Genomic DNA, 22,554 nt, shown 5'->3' on the forward strand with positions numbered 1-22,554 from the left:
TACTTTACATTAGATGAGGTACTTTTGAAGTGTAGTTACTATTGTAAAGTAGGAAATGCAGCAACCAGTTTGCACACAGCAAAATGCTGCAAACAACAATGTGATAATGACCAGATAATCTGTTTCAGCAATGTTGGTTAAGGTGTAATTTTTTTTTTTAATTGGTCTTGAGATGTAAGTACCAAAGGCTAGAATTTATTGTCCATCCCTAATTACCCGTGAGAAGCTGGTAGTGAGCTGTTGCCTTGAACTGCTGCAGTTCATGGGGTGTAGGTATTCCCACAGTGCTGTGAGGAAGGGAGTTCCAGGTTTTTGACCCAGCAACGGTGATATAGTTCCAAGTCAGGCTGGTGTGTAATTTGGAGGGACACCTGCAGGTGGTGGTGTTCCCAAGCATCTTCAGCCCTTGTCCTTCTAGTTGGTAGAGGGCAGGAGTTTGGAAAGTGCTGTCAAAGGAGCCTTGGCAAATTGTTGCAGTGCATTTTGTAGCTGATACACACTGCTGCCACTGTGCATCAGTGCTGGAAAGAGTGAATGTTGAAAGTGACAGATGGGGCACTAATCAAGCGGGCTGCTTTGTCCTGGATGCTGTTAAGCTTCTCGAGTGTTGTTAGAGCAGCACCCATCCAGGGAAGTGGAGAGTATTCCATCACACTCCTTCCTTGTAGGTGATGGAGGCACACTGGGGAGTCAGGATAGGAGTTACCACAAATTCCTAGCTTCTGCCCTGATCTTATAACCACAGTATTTATATGGCTGGTCCAGTTAAGTTTCTGGTTAATGGCAATTGCCAGGATGCTGATTCATATTGGGCAGGATACTGAAGAAGGCTCTTCATCAAAGTTGCACCATTGGATCTTTTACATCCACCTGAGAGAGCAGACAGGACATTGGTTTAACATCACATCCCAACCACAGCACTTCTGACAGTGCAGTATTCAATCCGCACTGCACTGGAGCATCAGCCTAGATTTTGTGTTCAAGTTACTGGAGTAGGATTTGACTCCACAACCTTCTGGACGTAGAAGTCAGAGTGTTACCAACTGAGCCACAGATGATACCTACATCACGTGAGAGGAAGGAGAAGAAATCCTCAGCTTGCTATTTGTAGAGCAACTGTAAATGCAAGTGCAAAGAAAATTTATAACTAGCAGAGAGCAGGAATCCTCTCACCACATCCCCTAGCACCTCCCTTCCCTTCCCTTGCAAAACAGGATGATTCTATTTCCGAAGACTGACTTCAGTGTCTAGTACTTTTTCTCCTTATCTGGTGAGAAATCATGAGCTAAGGAATTTGGTTTCCATAGTAACAGGTCACATGCAGCTTCTTGAGGGTTTGTAACTATCCCTATAAAATCTGTGGTTCTGTTCCATAAATTTGGCAAGTGCTGAGTGTGTATTGTCATACCAGCTGCTAAGTGTGTTTGAGAGAAGTAAAACAAAAATACAACTTGCATTTATATAGCACCTTTCAGGACATCCCAAAGCACTATACAACTATACAACCAATAAAGTATTTTTGAAGTGTAGTCACTGTTGTAGGAAACACGGCATCCAATTTGTGCACAGCAAGATCCCACAAATAGCAATGTGATAATGACTAGATCATTTGTTTTAGTGATGTTGGTTAAGAGGTTCTTCAAATAGTGCCATGGGATCTTTTACGTCCTCCTGGGAGGGCAGACAGGGCTTTGGTTTAATGTGTCATCTGAAAGACGGCACCTCCGACAATATATCACCCCATGTCAGTACTGCCCTGGAGTGTCAGCCTAGGTTAAATGCTCAAGTCTCTGCAATGTAACTTGAACCCACAACTTTCTAATGCAGGGACAAGAGTGCTACCTGCTAAATCACACCTGACACCTAAGCCTGAGCCTGAAACTAAACTTGAGTAGCACCTAAAGTGGGAAAAAATCAGTACATGTAAGAGTATTTTGGGTCACCTGCAAATTTTGCTGACAGTAGCTGTATGCTTTAATCCCTAATCAGTTTCTCATTTCCTCACATCTATGCTAAGATGCTGTTAGGTTAGAAGTGATGATCAGACTGTCCCCTCACCCCCTTGCTCCCTTTCCCAATGTGTGCCCCTAACACATCTCTTTCCATTATATTTGCCCGTTACAAGTTATTTCGGGACAGGAGGAGGCCATTCAGCATGTTCTGCCATTCAATTAGATCACAGCTAATCTAACCTAAGGCGTCAATGTTGTTCCACCATTAGATGTCTCTGGTGAGCAACTTATAAATTGCATCATATACTAAATTCTATCTAATGGTGGCTGGTTCCTCTACTGATGGCATGCTGTATCACTAAACCCTATCGGACCAGATGAGCCTTGATTCACTCCCCAGTGTGAACAGATCTCAGTATTTGGGGTGCTACAATTAACCTGTAGCCTCAAGAGGGGAAATATTCAGCCAGGGTTACCAGTGACCCTCCCCACCCTTCCTGGAAGTGTTATATGTGGGATATAGAGAGGATTCTGCTTGGCTGTGATGGCACCCATAACCCATGGCCGATTGGCCTGCCCATACTCATTATCCAGACTCGCACATGGACAGTGGTCACTTAGACTCATTTGAGGTACAAGAGGTGGCAGTCAGGAGAGGTAAAACAAGACTTGAACACTGGAGGAGTGAAGGGGAGCAGGCCTGGGCATTGAGTGAGGATTGGATGGCTCTTGTTCCCCATGGTTGAAAGCACTATTCTGATTTCCCAGTGGGTGTGGCTCTGAACCCGGACAAGGTCCTAACATGGACAGTCCGCTCAGTGTAGGGGGTCCACACTGCCCTCTTTTACTGTCTAGTGGCGGATAGTTCATTCACTGGACATATGGCTACGTGGTGGTGACTATTCCCATTTTCTCTTAAACAGGAGTGGCAGAAACTTAACTATGACATTCACACTTTACGCCAGAATCGACGACAACTGAGAAACCGCTGGAAACGGATCTTAGAAGATTTAGGTAAGGCCCTTCGTGCTAAGTATAAGCCTCTTGTTGCTCCATGAACCGTTGCTGGAGCCACATTAACCTCAGACTGTGCCTCACTCCCAGCATGGTCATAGTGATCAGAATGGGGCCCACCCCAGGCCTGCCTCTGCGCCCTACTTTTGTTAGGATGAGTCCTGCGTGGTGTGTTGCCTCCCTGGTGCCAGGGTAAAGGACGTCACGGAGAGGGTGCAGAATATTCTGCAGGGGGAAAGGAGTGAGCCAGAAGTTGTGGTACATGTTGGTACCATTGACATAGACAGAGCAGGTATTGAGGTCCTACGGTCAAATTTTCAGGAGCTAAGGAAGAAGTTAAAGAGTAGGACCTCGATGGTAGTGATCTCTGGATTACTCCCAGTGCCACTTGCTAGCGAGAGTAAAAATAGGAAGATAGGAAGGATCAATGTATAGCTTGAAGCATGGTGCAGGAGGGAGGGCTTCAGATTCTTGGGTATTGGGACCAATTCTGGGGCAGAGGGCACCTATTCAAAAGGGACTGGTTGCACCTGAACAGGACTGGGATCAATGTCCTCATGTGGAGGTTCACTAATGAGGTTGGGGAGGATTGAAACTAAATTGGCAGGGGGTTGGGGACCAGCATATAGAAGTAGAAAAGAGGAATAAGGTGCATAATGTGAAAGTGTTGGACAGTACTAGAGATAGCAGCAGACTGAGAAGGGCTATGAGGAATGCAAAGACAGGATTACAATGCATATATGCAAACGCAAAAAGTAGGTGAGCACAAATAGCAGTATAGGAATATGATGTAGTGGCAATAATGGAAACTTGGCTTAAAAATGGTGAGGACTGTGCACTTAATATATAAGAATATAAAGTGTTCAGAAAAGATACAGAAGGGAAAAAAGGGAGGTGGTGTGGCAGTACTGATGAGGGAAGACATTGTAATGTTGGAAAGAAAGGATATCCTTGATGGGGCAAGGACAGAATCGATTTGGTTAGAGTTGAGAAGCAAAAAGGGCACGATCACTGGGGGTATTCTATAGGCCTCCAAATAGAGAGAGAGAGATAGAGAGAGAAAGGAGCAAATCTGCCAGGAAATCACAGAGATGTCCAAGAACTATAGAGCTGTGATATTGGGGGACTTTGATCACCTAAATATCGATTGGGATAATGTTAGTGTAAAGGCTAAGGAGGAGGAGGAATTTCTGAAATGTGTTCAGGAGAACTTCCTTGATCAGTATATTCTCAGCCCGACTAGAAAAGAGGCATTGCTGGATCTGGTGCTGGGAAATGAGGTGGACCAAGTGGACCAAGAGTCTGTGGGGGAGCGTTTGGGTAAGAGTGATCATCGTATCATAAGGTTTAGATTAGTAATGCAGAAAAGCAAGGAACGATATAAGGTAGAACGTATAGATTAGAAGAGGGCTAATGTCAATGCGATGAGAAGGGATCTAGCCAGGATAAAATGGAACCAAAGACTGACAGGAAAAACTGCAACAGAACAATGAGTTATCTTTTAGAAAGATATGCTTCAAGTACAGGCTAGATGCATTCCAACAAGGACAAAAGGTAGGGGAATCAAAAATCAGGGCTCCTTGGATAATGAGGGAGATAGAGATTATGATGAAATAAAGGATTAGGGTGTATGATGCATGTCAGGTGCATTCTTCAAGTGAGAACTAGGTCAAATACAATATGTTGAGAGGGGAGGTGAAGAGGAAAATAAGACTGGCAAAGAGAGGATATGAGAATAGAATGGCAGTCAACATAAAAGGGAACCAAAAATCTGCTACCAGCATGTAAATAGTAAGCAAGTAGTAAGAGATGGAGTGGGGCCTATGAGGGGCTGAGAGGGTAATATATGCTTGGAGGCACAGGGTAAGGCTAGAATACTTAATGAATACTTTGTATTGGTGTTACTAAGGAAGGGGAATCTGACAAAATATCGGTAGAAGAGGAAATAGGAAGGTAGGAAGGGTAAATATTGAGAGGGAGGAGGTACTGGAAAGACTGGCTATGCTTAGGGTAGATAAGTCACCTCATCCAGATGTCTTGCATACCTGGTTGCTAAAGAAAGTGAGGATGGAGATAGCCGAAGGGCTTGTCATAATCTTCCAGTCGTGCTTGGATGCAGGGGAGGTGCCAGAGGATTAGAGAAAGGCAAATGTGAAACCCTTATTCAAGAAAGGGTGTAAGGAAAAAAAAATTGCCCCTAGTGTAGGTAAGTGGTAGGAGAATTGAGGGAAGGTGGGGATCTGAGAGGGAAAAATGGGATTGATAATGGATTAGTATAAATGGGTGGTTGATGGTCGGCATGGACTCGATGGGCCGAAGGGTCTGTTTTGGTGCTGTATCTCTCTATGACTATATGACAGTCATAGCAACAACAGGCCAGTTTAACATCAGTGGTGGTAAGGTTTTAGAAACAATAATCAGAGAAAATATCAACAGGTACTTGGAGAGGTTTGAGTTAATTAAGGAGAGCCAGCATGGATTTGTAAAAGGCAGATCATGCTTGACTAACCTAATTGAATTTTTTGATGAAGTAACAGAGAAGGTCGATGAAGGGAATGCGGTGGATGTTGTTTATATGGATTTTAAGAAATTGCTTGATAAAGTACCACATAAAAGGCTGGTTAACAAAATTGAGGCTCATGGACTAGGAGGGTCAGTGCCCAATTGGGTAAAAAATTGGCTTAAGGACAGAAAACAGCGAGTTGTAGTAAATGGTTGTTTTTTAGCCTGGAGGACGGTATACCGTGGTGTTCCCCGAGGGTCATTGCTGGGACCACAGCTTTTTTTGCTATATATAAATGACTTGGATATTGGAATACAGAGTAGAATTTCAAAATTTGCCAATGATACCAAACTTGGAGGAGTGGCAAACAGTGTGGATGGTACAAATCACCCACAACAAAACATAAATAGGCTAGCAGAATGGGCAGACAAGTGGAAGATGGAGTTTAATACTGACAAGTGTGAGGTGATGCATTTTAGCACAAGGACTATGGTGAGGCAATATAGATTTAATGGCACAGTTCTAAAGAGTGTGAAGGAACAGAGGGACCTGGGGGTGCATGTGCATCGATCTTTGTAGGTGGTAGGACATATTGAGAGAGTGGTTCGCAAAGCTTTTGGATCTTGGGCTTCATAAATAGAGGCATTGAATACAAAAGCAGGGATGTTATGCTGAACTTTTTTAAGTTAGACCCCAACTAGAGTATTGCGTCCAGTTCTGGTCATCACACTTTGGGAAGGATGTGAGAGTCCCTGAGAGGGTGCAAAGGAGGTTTACCAGAATGGTTCCAGGGATGGGAGAGTTTACTTACAAGGTTAGGTTGAAAAAGCTGGTGTTGTTCTCCTTCAAGCAAAGGAGATTGAGGGGAGATTTGATAGAGATGTACAAGATTAATACTGGCTTACATAAGTTAGACAATTAAAAACTGTTTCCATTAATTGATGGGTCTAGGGGACACAGATTGAAGGCACAAGAGATGCAGGGGGGAATGTGAGGAAGAACCTTTTTACACAGTGAGTGGTAATGACCTGGAGCTCGCTGCCTATGAGGCTGGTTGAATAGGAAACAATCAATGATTTCAAAAGGAAATTGGATGGGCACTTGAAGGAAATAAACTTGTAGGGCTACGGAGATCGAGCAGGGGAGTGGGGCTGACATGGACTCAATGGGCCGAACGGCCTCCTTCTGTGCCTTAATGACTCTATGACTCTCGGATGGTTCTTCCCTCCTCTTCTCTCCATCTTTCACTCTACTTTCCATTTCTTCCCTCTCCCCTTCTGCCCACTCTTGCAGGGGTTCTGTTCTGTTCTGCTGCCACCACTAACCATCCCTGGGCCTTGCCTGAGCCCGAGTGGCTACCCTTCAGGTGGGAGACTGAACAACGGGTTTTCAGTGGGCGAATCCACTATGGGGGCCATCATGGCCCACCCCAAACCTATTTTCATCTTGCGGGATGGAATCATTGAGTAACTATATGGACCATGAGCCTGAGGTGATGGAGTTAACAGTCACACTGACATCTCAGAACAAATGTAGAATCAAAGCTGGGAGTCTCCTGGCCTGTATGGCACTGCCTTGGAAATTGCATCAAGTTGGCGTACTAGTTTAGTGCGAACGGGTCTGGCATTTAGCATGCAGACTGGAGTCGGCTCTGATAATCCTGGCCCCCCCCCCCCCCCCCCACGTTTGAGAGACCTATTCACATTCATCATCTGGGCACCCACACAACGGGTGGTTGTTCAGACTAATGCGAGGGGGAGGGAAGAGTGGCTGGGGCTGAGGGGAGAGGGGCTGATGAGGGATTGGGGGATAGGTGAGTAATGTCGTCAGCCACCATTTCACTTTACTACTGCCGCTGTTTTGCTCTCTCTCTCCCGCTCTATCTTCCTCAGGCGGGAAACAAAAGCACCCCTCTCCTGTACCGTGCTGCACCAGTATTGCAGCACTGCCTTCTGTATTCAGGGCATTCCCAGAGGTAACGTGGTGTATGTAATTAAGCTGCAAAACTGTTCTGTGTGTTCTTGTGATCACAGAAGAATCATTGGCATGAAGCCTACTTTAAGTGAGATACAAGGAGTAGTGAGTAATGGCGCCAGCATTCCATTCCTGGTATTCAGCAGAAATGGCAGTTAGTGATTGTCCTGTGTGGTGGGGAAATGAGGGGAGCCACAGGGTGTGCGAACAGCCCCTACCCCGATGTCACAAGGACTGTCTTCAGATGTCCTGGCTGCTGCCAATAAAAACAGGGATCATTATTTAGAAAAGCAAGACTTGCATTTATATAGTGCCTTTCACGGCCACCAGATGTCTCAAAGCACTGTACTGCCGATGAAGTACGTTTTGAAGTGTAGTCACTGTAATGCAGGAAACGGGGCAGCCGAGAAGGAGGCCCCCTCCCCCGACCCCGACCCCGCCCCTGAGCTCTCTCTCTCTCTCTCTCTCTCTGAATGAGCTCGCCACTTTGTCCCATTCCCACAACCTTTTCTAGTCACCCTTTTAAACTTTTCTTTTCAAATGATCTCTCCACATCCCCCTGAAAAGCATTTATGGGGCCTGCTTCCTCCTGCAATTTTAAATGAAAGCTCTCTAGTTACCTACTCACACTGACCAGTGGAAATAAATCTTTCCCATTCATGCCATCGAACACCTCATCGTGTTAAACACCTCTGCCACTTGTCCTCTTGACTTCATGTTGCCATGGTGATGCCATGTTTGTTCTTAGGTAGGAAAAGCTGATGGTCTTGTTGAGCCTCTTCTGGCATTCCTTGCTAATGGAATGCTAGACTTTAACTCAGCACTGAAGTACAAGTGGCTGGAGGTTGTATAAAGCTCTGCTTAGATCCCATCCTTAGGATTGGAGGTCTGGGCACTGCACCTAAGAAAGGATATATTAGCCTCGGAATGGTTGTAGAGCAGATTCACCAAAATTACACTAGGGCTTAGAGGGTTAATTTATGAGGACATGTTGAAAGGCGAGGCTTGTATTCCTTTGAGTATAGAAGATGAAGGCCTGATCTAATTGAGATGGTTACGATGGTTAAAGGATTTGATAGGGTAGATATATTTGTATTTTATAAAAGCCTTTGATAAGGTACCACATAGCAGACTCATGACTAAGGTTAGAGCATGTGGAGTCAGGCGACATTGAGCAGATTGGATAGCAAGCTGGTTACAACACGGAAGACAGACAGTAGGAGTTATGGGCAGTTACTCAGTCTGGTAAAATGTGGGAAGCGATGCTCCACAAGAATCAGTGCTGGAATCAGTGCTGTTCACTATTTATATAAATGATTTGGACTTGGGAATCAGAAGTACAATTGCAAAATTTGCAAGCGACATCAAATTGGTGGGTATAGTTAATACAAAGGAGGAAAACCACAAAATACAAGACATTAACAAGAATAGGCATGTAAATGGCAAATAAATTTCAATATAGACAAGCATGAGGTGGTGGACTTTGGAAGGAAGAATAAGGAGGCCACATGCTAAGAGTCTAAATGGGGTAGAGGAGCAAAGGGATCTCGGGGTACAGATATGCAAACGCTAAAAGTAACAACGTAGGTTGACAAGGCCATTAAAGGAAAAGCAAACCAAGCACTGGGATCGTTTCTAGAGGGATAGAGTTGAAAAGCAGAGAAGTTAAGCTAAACTTGTATAGAACCTTGGTTAGACTGCACTCGGAGTACAGTGCACAGTTTGAGTCTCCATGTTATGACAAAGCTATAAAGGTACAGCAAAAAGATTCACAAGGATGATACCAGAATAGAGATGTTATGGCTATCAGGAAAGATTAAACAGGGGGCCTTTTTCTCTGCAAAGGAGGAGGCTGAGGGATGACCTGATAGATTTAAGATAATGAAAGAGTTTGATAGGATAGACATGCAGAAAATGTTTCCACATGTGGGGAGTCTAAAACTAAAGTTCATAAATATGCGATAGTCACTAATCAATCCAATAGGAAATTCAGGACATCTTATTTACTCAGGGAGTGGTTAGAATGTGGAACTCACTACCACATTGAGTGGTTGAGGTGAATCGTACAGATGCATTTAAGAGGAAGCTAGATAAATACATGAGGGAGAAAGGAATAGAAGGTTATGTTGATAGATGAAGAGGGGTGGGAGGAGGCTCATGTGGAACATAAAGACTGTCACAGATCAGTTTGATTGAATACCCTATTGCTGTGCAGAAAACTGTATCACTGCAAAATTTGATAACCTCCCCACAATGTGCTCAGTGATCACGATGCACAATTAACCCACACCATTGCTTCTGATGTAGGCAGCGTGTAAACGTCATGCTGCCTGCTAATTTGGATGATTCTAGTGTGCAGCCAGCACTAAGCACACTGGTAAGTGGCTGCACGGCTAAGAAGGGGGCACACAATCATGAGAGGCTAGAATTTGTTAAAGCCAGCCTGCACTATTAAAAGCCAATGTGTCCCTCTTAAAGGGGAGGTGCATTCTGGCTGGAGCAGGTGCTGGAAGTCATTGATTCTGACCTGCGAAAGACATAAAAATGGCACAACATGAAAGATAGAGTGGGCTCCAAGATTTTCTGATGCTGCCCTGGAGGTCTTGGTAAGAAGGTGGAAAGGGAGAAAGATGTGCTCTGTCCATAGGGCGCCCTTCAGACAAACTTTGTGAAAGCAATGGGACCAGATATCTGGGGCGGTCAATGCCAGGAGTGAAGTCCCATTGCAGTGCCGTAAGAAGTTCAATGACCTCAGACAAGTGGTCAAGCTCAGTGAATGTATCTTCAAATGCCCCATTGCGCCAACAGCACCAGTAGCCTCTGCTCAATGCACCACATCCCCATCAGTCACGAACCAACAATCACCATCAATCACAACTCATACCTAACATTCACAGCTTCATCTCCCTCTCACACATTTAGCACTGCTGCAAGTCGCACAGCCACATTCTCACAGCTTGAACACACTGCCAGTTATGCAACTGTGGCAAGCACATCACCCAAACACTGACTGACACACTTCCCTCTCTCTTGCAGCACAAGGTGACACACAACTGGGGGCAGCAGGAGCTAACCGGCAGGGGACAGGCATGACTGCATGTCCTTACCCAGATGGAAGAGATGGTGATGGCCATCATTGGAGTGGCCATTTCTGAGACCATTGCGTGTGGTGGGGTTAAAACCATCTAAGATGATGGTATCCTCATGCCTAATCCTCCTTCTCACATCCCACTTACCTCTCATCCCACAATCTCTTCTGATTTACAAGTTGCAGATGGTTTAAGGATGCACCTCTTGATTTCTCCCCTCCCCTCACTGCAACCCTACACTTTCAGATACCCAAGAACCACAACCTGGCCAGGTAGTGCAGCAGAACCAAGAAGTGGAAGAAGAAGAGACTGATGATGATGAAACACTCACACGATCTCACACTCACAGCCATCAGCTCAGATACTTACACTTTGTGTACTTTAGAGGGGAGCTTAGAAGTGGGATCTGCATGTGATGAGACACTGTGCACGAGTGGCCTGCAGTCAGGGCAAGGGTCAAGGGTAGCACCCTTGTTGCCAGCTCCCAAGGGCGAGGCCACATATGTGTTCTGCTGCAGAGGACTCAGGTGAGCACTTTGATGGGGCAATCTACAGAAGGAGGCTGATGAGTATTGTTATAATCCAGTTAGAGACCAGTAACTTTTTAAAAAGGAATTTGAACTCCTAGTTATTATTCAAAGAATTATGCCACAAGATTTCATGTCTTAAACAAAAAAAAATTTACTGTACAAGAGTTAAACAAAGCAAGCACCAGCAATTTAAAATGACAATTTGTAATCACTTATTTTTTAAACTTAAAATCTTAACAGAACATGAAGATATATACTTGAAACTCTAAATCTCAACAGAACACTCCCTGTTTGACTTTTACCTCACCCAAGAGTTCTCCTATACTTTACAGGATCTTGGAGGTTCATTCACTTCTCCTGAACTAATCCAAAGCATACCACAGCTCTTAGAAATTCACTTGGATTTTTATAGTTTCCCAGCTATCTTCTGAGATATGAGATTTCTTGGGGTTCTTCCATAGCATCTGCTAGGTAAACCCTCCAACTCTCCAAAATGCACCTCACAAATTTAGGTTTCCCAGCCTGAGCATAGGCCTCACTCAAATCAAATATGCCCTTGGGTCCTGATAGCCCTTTGCTACTGAGTCTATCTGCTTCCAAAGCCAACTGACGTCCTGTCAGAGAGCTCAGAGATAAAACACCTGACCAACAGCCGACTCCCTGCATTGCCTATCTCCATAGTAATGTGGTACATCAGGGATGTCCCAGATAGTAATTTAAGCTAATTACCTCCAACTCCAAAACATCTCTTTTGATTTCAGATACTCCCATGAATATTTTATAGTGCCAACAAAGACAAGGCAATTCTCTTCAGACTTACTGGCTTCAGTTCCCCAACTAAAAAGACCACCTGCTGTTTTGTGGCTCTCACCTCTCTAACCGTCTCTGGAAAGATCTTTGAAGTGCAAATATGAGGTGGTCCTGCAGCCTTTTGAATTCCTGAATTTAAACTACCTTACATCTACCAATTTAATTGCCCCAAAACTAAAAGTGGCCTCTAAAAATATTAATACAGACCGTGAACTGGATGATCATAACAGTATGCACAATGAAATGCTTGGTGCATTACCAGGCCTGTCAGGAAGCCTATGTGCATTGTAAAGGAGCATGGAGGAGTCTGGCACTGACTTTGCACAGGACTTTGCACAGAGCTTGGAGCCCATCCTTTCTAACGTTGAAGAGGTGGCCAACTCCATTAGCACAGTTGCAAACAGGACTACGATACAGTGTTTGATGCCCGACCTCTCAGCTTCCATTGCAGCAGAAGCAGAAACCACCCAACATCTGGAGCGGCAGCACAAACTGAAGTCATGTAATCTCAGCTTTCTGCCAAGAAAGATTAGATTGCTGCTCTCATTGCTGCAGATACCAGCGTTCAAGGTGTCACAGCACTTCTGCAATCTGATCTCCATCACATTACTAGGATTGCTGAAATGCTGCCTGGGGGTGGGGGGGAGCGGCAATGGATCTCTGGGGCACGAACATGCTGCTCTATCTCGAGGTGACAGCATTCATCCTCCCACCACTGCCATTCCACCAGTCCCCTTGCTGTTGCCTGTCAACTAGCCAGCCCAGGGCTGCCACCACCTGTGCAGTGATGGTGCAGTCTGAAGCCAGGCCTTCCAGGGCCAGAGCTGCTCAAGGGCGTCCTTGAAGGCTCCCCACTGAAAGTCAGCAGCCTTCCACCAGCCATTCTATAGCTGGTGGGTAGCACTGTGGAGGAGCACTTGGACGGGGATAGGCACATGGAAGAAGGAACTAAGGGAACGCACAAGGGTGGTTAGTTGACATTTGTAAGCAACATGGCATGCTTTGTTTTTTAAGTTTGGTTTGAAATGTCTATTTTGTGTTGGCTTTTATTTTGCATTGTGACTAAGTGGAAGCTGTGATGGTCAGCAACAGAGGGAAGGTAAGGTGTGGGACAGCCTGGACAGAAAGGAGCTGTGTTGGTTGCCTTTACCCTTCCTCGTCCTCTTCCTCCTCCTCAGATGCTCGCCATTTGACCGGTGGCTTTGCCCTCATGATGACAAGGTTGTGCAGCATTTTGGCATGCAACCCACCGAGAACTGCTGGGCTTCTCTAGAGTGGTCCAGGCAGTGGGAGCATTGTTTAAGCATCCCAATGGTCTCCCATATGTCATTTTGTGCAGCAGCATGGCATTCTCTATAGGCATGCTACACATTTTCGTGTGGGTTGTGCACCAGAGTTGAAAGATAACCCTTGTCACCCAGTAGCAGAACTCTGTTTTTTTTTTGTGGTGGCTCAAATGCCGATGGCACAGTGAACTGCCGCAGAATGAAGTCATCGGGCATTAACCTACATGTTACACAATGTATGAACATGCACCAACTGGACGTTGAGGGATGTGTTCAGTTGTGCGAGGTTAGGAGAGGATGTTAGCTGGAGCACTGAGCTCTTAAATGGCAGCACCGGAGTCAAACCTCTGCATGCTTCCAGTGGGCGCTCCCTGCGTGTGATCTAACACCCTCACCAAAATGGCATCTGACGTGGCTGGCACCAGATGTATGCGCCTGTGCCACGGAGGGCATTTTGGAGGCAAAATGGCACCTGGAGTGCTGATAGATTTTTGTGCGGTAAGGGTATTAAGGGTTAGTAGATGGAGTTATGTTAAAGATCAGCCTTGATTTACTTGAATGGCAGAACAGGCTCAAGGGCCTGAATGGCCTCCTCCTCTCCCTGTGTTTGAGTCATCTGTTTCTTCAGGTTTTCAGAATGAAGCTGATAATTTGCTGTCTGTGACCGAATCGAGCACAATCCACACTCAGAACCTGTATACGGCCCAAGAGATGTTACAGAGACTGACGAAAGAGACCAACATCTTTCCAAATGAATGTCAAGTGCCAGAGAGATATCTTTTTGTGCTGGTGAGTAATTTTTATCGTTAAAAACTTATCTGGAATAGACAAACAGAGAGCTACTGAAACCTGTTGCTTGTAAGGTGTCAGCCATGGTTCAGTGGGTCGACCTTTTGCCTTTGCATCAGAAGGTCGTGAGTTTAAGTCCCACTCCAGAGACTTGAGCGCAAAAGTTAAGCTGACAGTCCAGTGGAGTGCTGCATTGTCAGAGGTGCCGCCTTTTGGATGCGACCTTAAACCAAAGCCCCATCTTCCTTCCCAGGTAAGATGTAAAGGATCCCCAGCACTATTTCAAAGAAGAGCAGGAGAGTTATAAAAACAAGAAATGCTGGAACCACTTAGCAGGTCTGGCAGCATCTGTGGAAAGAGAAGCAGAGTTAACGTTTCGGGTCAGTGACCCTTCTTCGGAACCGGAGAAGAGTTATGCAGGAGAGTTATTCCTGGTATTCCGACCAATATTTATCCCTCAATCGACATCACTGAAAAGATTATCAGCTCATTATCACAGTGCTGTTTGTGGGATCTTGCTATGCGCAAATTAGCTGCTGCATTTCCTACATTACAACAGTGACTAGTCTTCACGAGTACTTCATTGGCTGTAAAGCGCTTTAGGATATATTGAGATTGTGAAAGGTGCTATGTAAGTGCAAGTTCATTCTTTTTGTTTCTCTTTCTATAAATATTTGGAAGTCACTCACTGAAGGGGAAATGGAAAATTGATTTGGAAATCATTGAGCTGACAACAATGTGATGATTCAGGGAAGATGATGATGGGTAATGACTCTTGCTGGAAGAGGTTATCAGTTAACTCTTAGTTTAATTACCAAAATGGGTGTATGTCAAAGCATGCAACATTGAATATTCTCTCTCTGGTTATTTGCTATAACAGAACAACATTCAATTGCCACTTCCCAGAGGCAGGAGAAAACATGGATACCCAGTCAAAGGAAGAGGGCTTAGCAGGGTGGCCAAAGGCTTGGTAAAGAAGTAAATTTGAAGGAAGATCTTAAACCAGGAGAGGGAGTTGGAGATGTAAGCAGGGAGATGGGCAACGTTGTGGAGGTGAAAGTAGTGGCTGTTTGTGTTGGAGAGGACGTGGCGTCAGAAAGTCAGGCTGAGGTTGAACAGGACACCAAGGTTGTGAATGGGCGGGGGACAAACTCTTTAACAGCACCCCAAATTCAACTGTTGTGCAGAATCGTTTAGGGTGCTTCTGCCTCTTGAATGCAGCAACATCGATCCATCCGGTTTGTGCTGATTCGAATAACTGTGACACAACCTGTTGATGTACTTCATAGAATCATTCTGCATAGAATGTGGCCAATTGGCTCATTGTGCCATACCATCTCTTTGAAAGAGCTATCCAGTTAGTCCCACTGCTGTCCCACCTCCCTCCCCCCCACCCCCACCCCCCACCCATCTCTGTGGCTCGTTTGGTAACACTCTTATCTCAGAGTCTGAAAGGTTCAAGCCCCTCTCCAGGCCTCGGGCACAAAATCTAAGCCGACACTGCAGTGTAACCCTGTGGGAGTGCTGCACTGTCAGAGGTGCTGTTTTTTTGGATGAGACGTGAAACCAAGGCTCCCGTCTGCCCTCTCAGATGGGCGCAAAAGATCCCACGGCACTATTTCAAAGAGCAGTAGAGTTATTCCCGGTTTCCTGACCAATATTTATTCCTCAGTCAACATCACAAAAACAGATTATCTGGTTCTTATCACAATGCTGTTTTGTGGGATCTTCCTATGCTTAAATTGGCTACCGTGTTTCCTACATTACAACAGTGACTACACTTCAAAATTACTTCATTGGCCAAAAAATACTTTCGGATGTCCTGTGGTCATGAAAGGCACTACATAAATGCAAGTTCTTTTTTTTTCTTTCTCTGTAATCCTGCAAATTACTTTTTTTCAAATATATATCCAATTCTCTTTTAAAAGTTACTTTAGATTCTGTTTCCACCACCCTTTCAGGCGGTGCATTCCAGATCAGAACAACTCGCTGCGAAAATAAATTCTCCTCATCTCTCCCCTGGTTCTTGTAGTGGTCATGTCACTGGACTAGTAATCCAGAGGACCAGGCTAATGTCTTGGGTGACATGGGTTCAAATCCCACCATGGCAGCTGGTGGAAATTCAATTAATTAATAAAAAATCTGGAATTGATGACAAGTCGCAGTCGTGGTGCTATGAAACTATCATCGATTGTCAATCTTCTGGTTCATTAATGTCCTTTAGGGAAGGAAATCTGCTGTCCTTACCTGGTCTGGTCTACATGTGACTCCAGACCCACATGGTTGACTCTTATCTGCCTGTTGTCAAGGCAATTAATGATGGGCAACAAACGTTGGCCTTATCAGCAACACCCAGATCCCATGAAAGACTGTCTTGAAGAGCAGCGGAGCTCCCTGCTCCAGTGTCCTGGCCAATAATATATCCCTAAATCATTACCTCATTGCAGTTTGTAGGAGCTTACTGTGCATAAATTAGTTGCCACGATTTCTACATTACAACAGTGACTAATATACTCGAAAATACTTCATTGACTATAAAGCACTTTGGGGCATCCTGAAGTCATGAAAGGCGCTATAAAAATGCAAGTCTTTAATTATTGATGTATGTAGCGTTTGCATTTATGAGTTGTGATTTTTTTATGAATGCAAGGTTTCAATTGTAGATTAGATCACAACTTCAGCAACACAGTGAAGTTCCCACGATGTCTATGTGCACTGCTGTACTATGAATATGCTGTATGCAACCCAAGGACAACTGTAACTTAATAAAATGTGTTACTATTCACAGGACCGGCTGTTGGCTCTTGATGCTGCCGAGGACTTCGTTGGGAAGGCTAGCCAAAGATATCCCAAGGACAGTGAATAGACTCTCCCTGCAGGAATGCCAGATCTCGTTGGCCGCACAGCTGTCCAACTTTCCAAAGGTGTGGCCAAGAGAGACGGCCTCTTTGCCAGTGACATGGTGTGACTTGTCTCAACGGCCCAAGAGCTCAATGAAACATCAAGTGAGATGCCTTCATAACAAACATCAGCTGCTTGGATACAAAAGCAAAATACTGTGGAATGCTGGAAATCTGAAGTAAGGGCAGAAAATGCTGCAAATACACAGCGGGCCACCCAGCATCTGTGGAGAGAGAAACAGAGTTAATGTTTCAGGTCGATGACGTTTCATCAGCCGCTCGAATGTTGCTTTGAGCTTGTAAAACATTCCCACATTAGAGGATCTGGGCACCAGTCGACTCGTGGATTTATCATGAATGTCTCTCTCCTTCAGGATCAACGCAGTCTGCTTCTTGCCACTGCCACCTCCCTTCTCGTCGAGTCACAGGCCTGAAAATTCAGATGAGGGTATACACGTCGGGCGGCCTTCCCCTTGCGATTTGGACTCAATCCTGTCCTGTGTAGAAAGTACAGCAGTTTCCACAGGGAAGGAGTGAGTCTAGTGCCTGAGCTGTCCGCCAACCCTCCCCCACCTCGCACTTAAATCAAGGCACTGATTTAGAAGAATGGAGGGCATTTGGGGAATGAGTCCAGGATATCCTGGTATGCCACCCAGAATCCACCAATCTGCTAAGAACTGACATCCAGGGGTGATGCATAGGTGTTAGCTGTGGCTCAGGGAAAGCATACTTACCTTAGATTCAGTAGGTTCAAGTCCTCACTCCATAATTCAGGCTGATGTTCCAGTGAGTACTGTGCTGTCTTTTGGATGATCCCTCAACCAACATCAGTGAAACAGATTACCTGGTCATTGTCATGTTGCTGTTTGTGGGATCTTGCTGTGTACAGATTGCCAGCCGGGCTTCCCGCTTTAAAACGGTGACTGCACCTTAAAAGTACTTCACCGGCGGCAAAGTGCTTTGGGACATCATGAAAGATGCCCCATAAATGCAAGTCTTCTTCATAATTTACGTGTTGACTTCATAAGAGGCGTTGGAGAAACTATTTATTTCAGTGTGCAGTGACTCCACATGGCCACAGGGTGGCACTGGGTGATCATTCCGCTGATGGTGACAGCACAGTACAACAACAAACAGCAACAACTTGCATCTGTATTTGATGTAGTAAAACGTCCCAAGGTGCTTCTCAGCAGCGTAATCAGATAAAAACTGACACCGATCCAAGGAAGGCGACAATAGGATAGATGACCAAAAGCTTAGTCAAAGAGCTAAGTTTTAAGAAGTATTCTAAAGGAGAGAGTGGGGGTTTTGAGAAGGAATTCCAGAGTTTAGAGACTAGATGGCTGAAGACCCAAACACCAATAGTGCAGCGATGAAATTGGGGATGGTCAGGAGGTCAGAACTGGAGGGGCACAGATATCTGGAAGAGATTACAGAGATAGGGTGGGGTGAGGCCATGGAGGGATTTGAACGCGAGAATGAGAATTTTTAAATCGAGGCATTTGCTGGACTGGGAGCCAATGTAGGTCAATGAGCATAGGGGTGATAGTTAAATGGGACTTGGTGCGAGTTAGGATACAGGCAGAGCCTTGAATGAGCTCAAGTTCTTTTTTTTATTCTTTCATGGGATAAGAGGCTTTTCTGGCGGGGTCATCATTTGTTGCCCATCCCTAATTGCCCTTGGCAACTGAGTGGCTTGCTAGGCCATTTCAGAGGGCAGTTTAGAGTCAACCACGTTGCTGTGGGTCTGGAGTCACATGTAGGCCAGGCCAAGTAAGGACAGCAGATTTCCTTCCCTGAAGGACATTTTTTTTTATTTGTTCATGGGATGTGGGCGTCACTGGCCAGGCCAGCATTTATTGTCCATCCCTAATTCCCTTGAGAAGGTGGTGGTGAGCTGCCTTCTTGAACCAGTGCAGTCCTTGGGATGTAGGCACACCCACAGTGCATTAGTGAACAATTAGGGTTTTTATGACAATCGATGATTTCATGGCACCATTACTGAGACTAACTTTACAATTTTGTATTAATTAATTGAATTTAAATTCCACCAGCTACCATCTTTATCGAGCCTGTCTTTTCCTGTTAATATCTTGAAGACTTCGATCAGATCACCCCTTAACCTTCTAAATTCTAGCGAAAACAGACCTAATTTGTGTCATCTCTCCTCGTAATTTATCCCCTGTAGTCCAGGTATCATTCTTGTACATCTACGTTGCACTCCCTCCAAGGCCAATATAAAGGTGTGGTGCCCAGAAATGCTCACAGTACTACAAGTGGGGTCTAACCAGGGTTTTGTACAGCTGCAGCATAACCTCTGTGTCTTTATACTCCAATCCTCTAGATATAAAGGCTAGCATTCCATTAGCCTTTTTGATTACTTTCTGCACTTGCTTGTGGTATTTTAAAGATCTATGCACCTGAACCCCCAAGTCTCTTTAGACATCCACTGTACTTAACCTCTTCCCATTTAGAAAGTACCCTGCTCTATCCTTTTTTGGTCCAAAATGGATAATCTCACACTTGCCCGCATTGAAATCCATCTGCCACAGTTTTGCCCATTCACCTAGTCTGTCAATATCTCTTTGCAATTTTTTTCTATCATCTAGACTGTCTACAATGCCGCCTAGATTTGTATCATCAGCAAATTTGGATATATGACTAACTATGCCATCATCCAAGTCGTTAATGAATAATGTGAATAATTGAGGCCCCAACACAGATCCCTGCGGAACATCACTAGTTACATCCTGCCAACCGGAGTACTTACCCATTATCCCCACTCTCTGTCACCTACCACTCAACCAGCTTCCTAACCATGTCAATAATTTGCCCTCAACTCCATGGGCTTCTACCTTAGTTAACAGTCCCTTATGTGGGATTTTATCAAATGCCTTCTGGCAGTCCATATAAATAACATCCATAGACATTCCCCTGTCCACTACCTTAGTCACCTCTTCAAAAAATTCAACGCGATTTGTCAGGCATGACCTTCCCGTCATGAATCCATGCTGGCTGTCCCTGATTAACTGAAATTTTTCTCGGCGTTCAGTCACCCTATCCTTGATTATAGACTCCAGCAACTTGCCCACCACAGATGTCAGGCTAACTGGTCTGTAATTTCCTTGGTTCCCCCTTTCACCCGTCTTAAAAAGTGGAGTGACATGTGCAACTTTCCAATCCAGAGGGACCACTCCTGAATCTAGGGAACTCCGAAAGATTATAGTTCAGGCGGAATAGTTAGGAATAGGAGGGCGTCACGGATAAATCCAGAGGTGCCGGTGCGGAAGCAGGAAGAGAAACCATTGCAAGAGATTCTCTGACTATGACTGGACAGGTAAGTGCGACAAGCTAGGTTTGGCACACTCAGCTGAACAGTGAAGGAAAGGCATAGGAAGAGGATAGTGTAGTCAGCCGTATCGCTGGCAGGGAGGTGGAGAGGGATTAGGAGGGACTGTGCACCACGGTGACTTTGGATTGGGCTATTTCAGTGGGAGGGGCAGAAATGATTCAAGCATGGAGTTGTGGAATAGATTGGCACATGTAATGAGTTTGGAGAAGAAAGGGAGGCTGAAGATTGGATGGTAGTTCGTGTGGACAGAAGGATCGATGATGGGTTTTTGAGCAGGGGGTGATGCGCCTCATATGAAAGTGGAGGTGTTTAGTACTTCCAAGAGGAATTCATTTACAATCGGCCTCCTAATAGACTAGGATATGAATATACTACATGTCAACACGATGTAACCAACGAGACACAAAGAGAATTCAAAGAAAGAACTTACATTTATATAGAACATATCCCTGCTGCACATTCAAATAAGTGTTATTAAAAACAAAACTTGTGGCTGTGGTCTGCAACTGTCCCTTTATGGACTGCTATAAACCCAGCATCAGCTGCATTCAGGGAAACCCAATGTTATAGAGAGTGCTGCAAACAGGTGTTAAGCGTCCTTGTGTACTTAACTAGCTTCCCCTTAAATGCAACTATACTATTCATCTCAACTACTTCTTGTAGTAGCAAGTTCCACATTCTCACCGGGTTCTGCATAAAGATGTTTCTCTTGAATTCCCTATTGGATTTATTAGTGACCCCTAGTTTTGGATTCCCCCACAAAGTGGAAATATCTTCTCTGCATCTACCATATTGAATCTTTTAGCTCTGGTATCATCCTAGCAAATCTTTCTTGCATTTTCTCCAGTTCTTCTATGTCTTCTTTGTAATATGGAGACCAGGACTGTTCACAGTACTCCAGGTGTGGTCTCACCAAGATTCTATACAAGTTTAAGGTAGCATCTCTGCTTTTCAATTCTATTCCTCTAGACATTAACCCCAGTGTTTTGTTTGTGCTTTTTATGACCTTGTTAAGCTGTGTTGTCAACTTGAATGATTTGTGAATCTATACCCCTAAGTCCCTTTACTCCTTGACTCCATTTAGACTTTTATTTTTCAACGAGTATGTACTTCATTATTCCTCCTACCAAAATGCACTACCTCTCACTCATCTATATTGAAATGCATTTGCCATTTATGCCCATATTCTGTACGTTTGTTAACATTTTTTTTGTCACTGTATTAACTCTGTATTAACTAGACCACCCCCACCCCCCCACCCCCACCCCCCAATTTGGTGTCATCTGAAATTTTTGATATAGGAATTCCAATTCCCAAGTCCATATCATTTATGTAAATGGTGAACAACAGTGGTCCCAGTACCCATCCTTGTGGAACACCACCTCCCACCTTCTGCCAATCTGAGTTAACTACCTATAACCCTTACTGTCTGTTTTCTGTTCTGTTGGCCAGCTTGCAATCCATTCTGTTACTGACTCCACATGTTCAGACCTTAGTCATGAGACCTTATCAAAGGCCTTTTGAAAGTCCATGTAGTAGTTGTAACAAATTCTCAATGGTCAGCTTTGCAGTGATGATGGGGCCAAGTGAATTCCCATTCCCTCCATTGTTGTTGGTTCTGAACTAGCCCAGGCCACTTCAGTCATCAGTATCCCTTTCTGGGGTACATCACTCTTGCCTATCCGGTGCTTCCAAGGACTTCCTCAGCTTCCTGTTTAATGTATCCTGTTTAACGTTCAAGCCATAAAACATATTCTAGCTGTTTCCATTCCGGACCAATGCAGTCATCTTTTCTGGCCTGGTAGGATTAGTATAAAATGGGTGGTTGTTGGTCGGTGGGCCGAAGGGCCTGTTTCAGTGCTGTATCTCTCTATGTTGATGTCTATGACACTGCTCACATTTGAGAGTTGTGTTGGGGGGGGGGGGGGGGGATGGTCAATTCTGTGGGTGGAAATTTGTTGAGACTAAGGGTTTGATGGATGGATGTAAAAGATGGAGGAGTCTTTGGCTTATTGTAGTTAGGCATGTAACTCTTGTCCAAAAATGTTGTGATCTTTCAAACAACAGAATTAGCTAGTGCCCAGATTCTATATTTCTCTATGGGGGATAGCTCCAGGCCTGTACATTTCTGGTCAACAAAATAAAGCAGCTTAATAATTCATATCTGGCCTCATCCCACTGAGGTGTTTTTAAGTTCATCTTCAGAGAGGCAAAATGAAGCTGAGATATTGGGCAGCATTGGCCCACTCCTAAATGTAAATCATTTCCTAATGGAAATGACCAGCTGTGTAATATGAGAAAATATGCAAGAAAAGATCTGCAGCTGGTAACAGCCTGACTCAGTAGCATGAACAT

General features: G+C 44.7%; 1 protein-coding gene across 1 annotated transcript in view; it reads left to right on the plus strand.

Moving 5' to 3' along the window:
• The window catches only part of LOC137372312 (melanoregulin-like), a 49,500-nt gene extending 32,439 nt beyond the window's left edge, over nt 1-17,061 (plus strand). The window contains exons 3-5 of the mRNA XM_068036128.1: nt 2,876-2,966; nt 13,787-13,947; nt 16,736-17,061. Coding sequence (XP_067892229.1) covers nt 2,876-2,966; nt 13,787-13,947; nt 16,736-16,813 — 330 coding nt within the window. The 3' untranslated portion in view covers nt 16,814-17,061. The remainder of the gene's footprint in view (nt 1-2,875; nt 2,967-13,786; nt 13,948-16,735) is intronic.
• Nucleotides 17,062-22,554: the final 5,493 nt, after the last annotated feature.

This window comes from Heterodontus francisci, chromosome 7 (genome assembly GCF_036365525.1).
Source record: "Heterodontus francisci isolate sHetFra1 chromosome 7, sHetFra1.hap1, whole genome shotgun sequence".
Lineage (NCBI taxonomy): Eukaryota > Metazoa > Chordata > Chondrichthyes > Heterodontiformes > Heterodontidae > Heterodontus > Heterodontus francisci.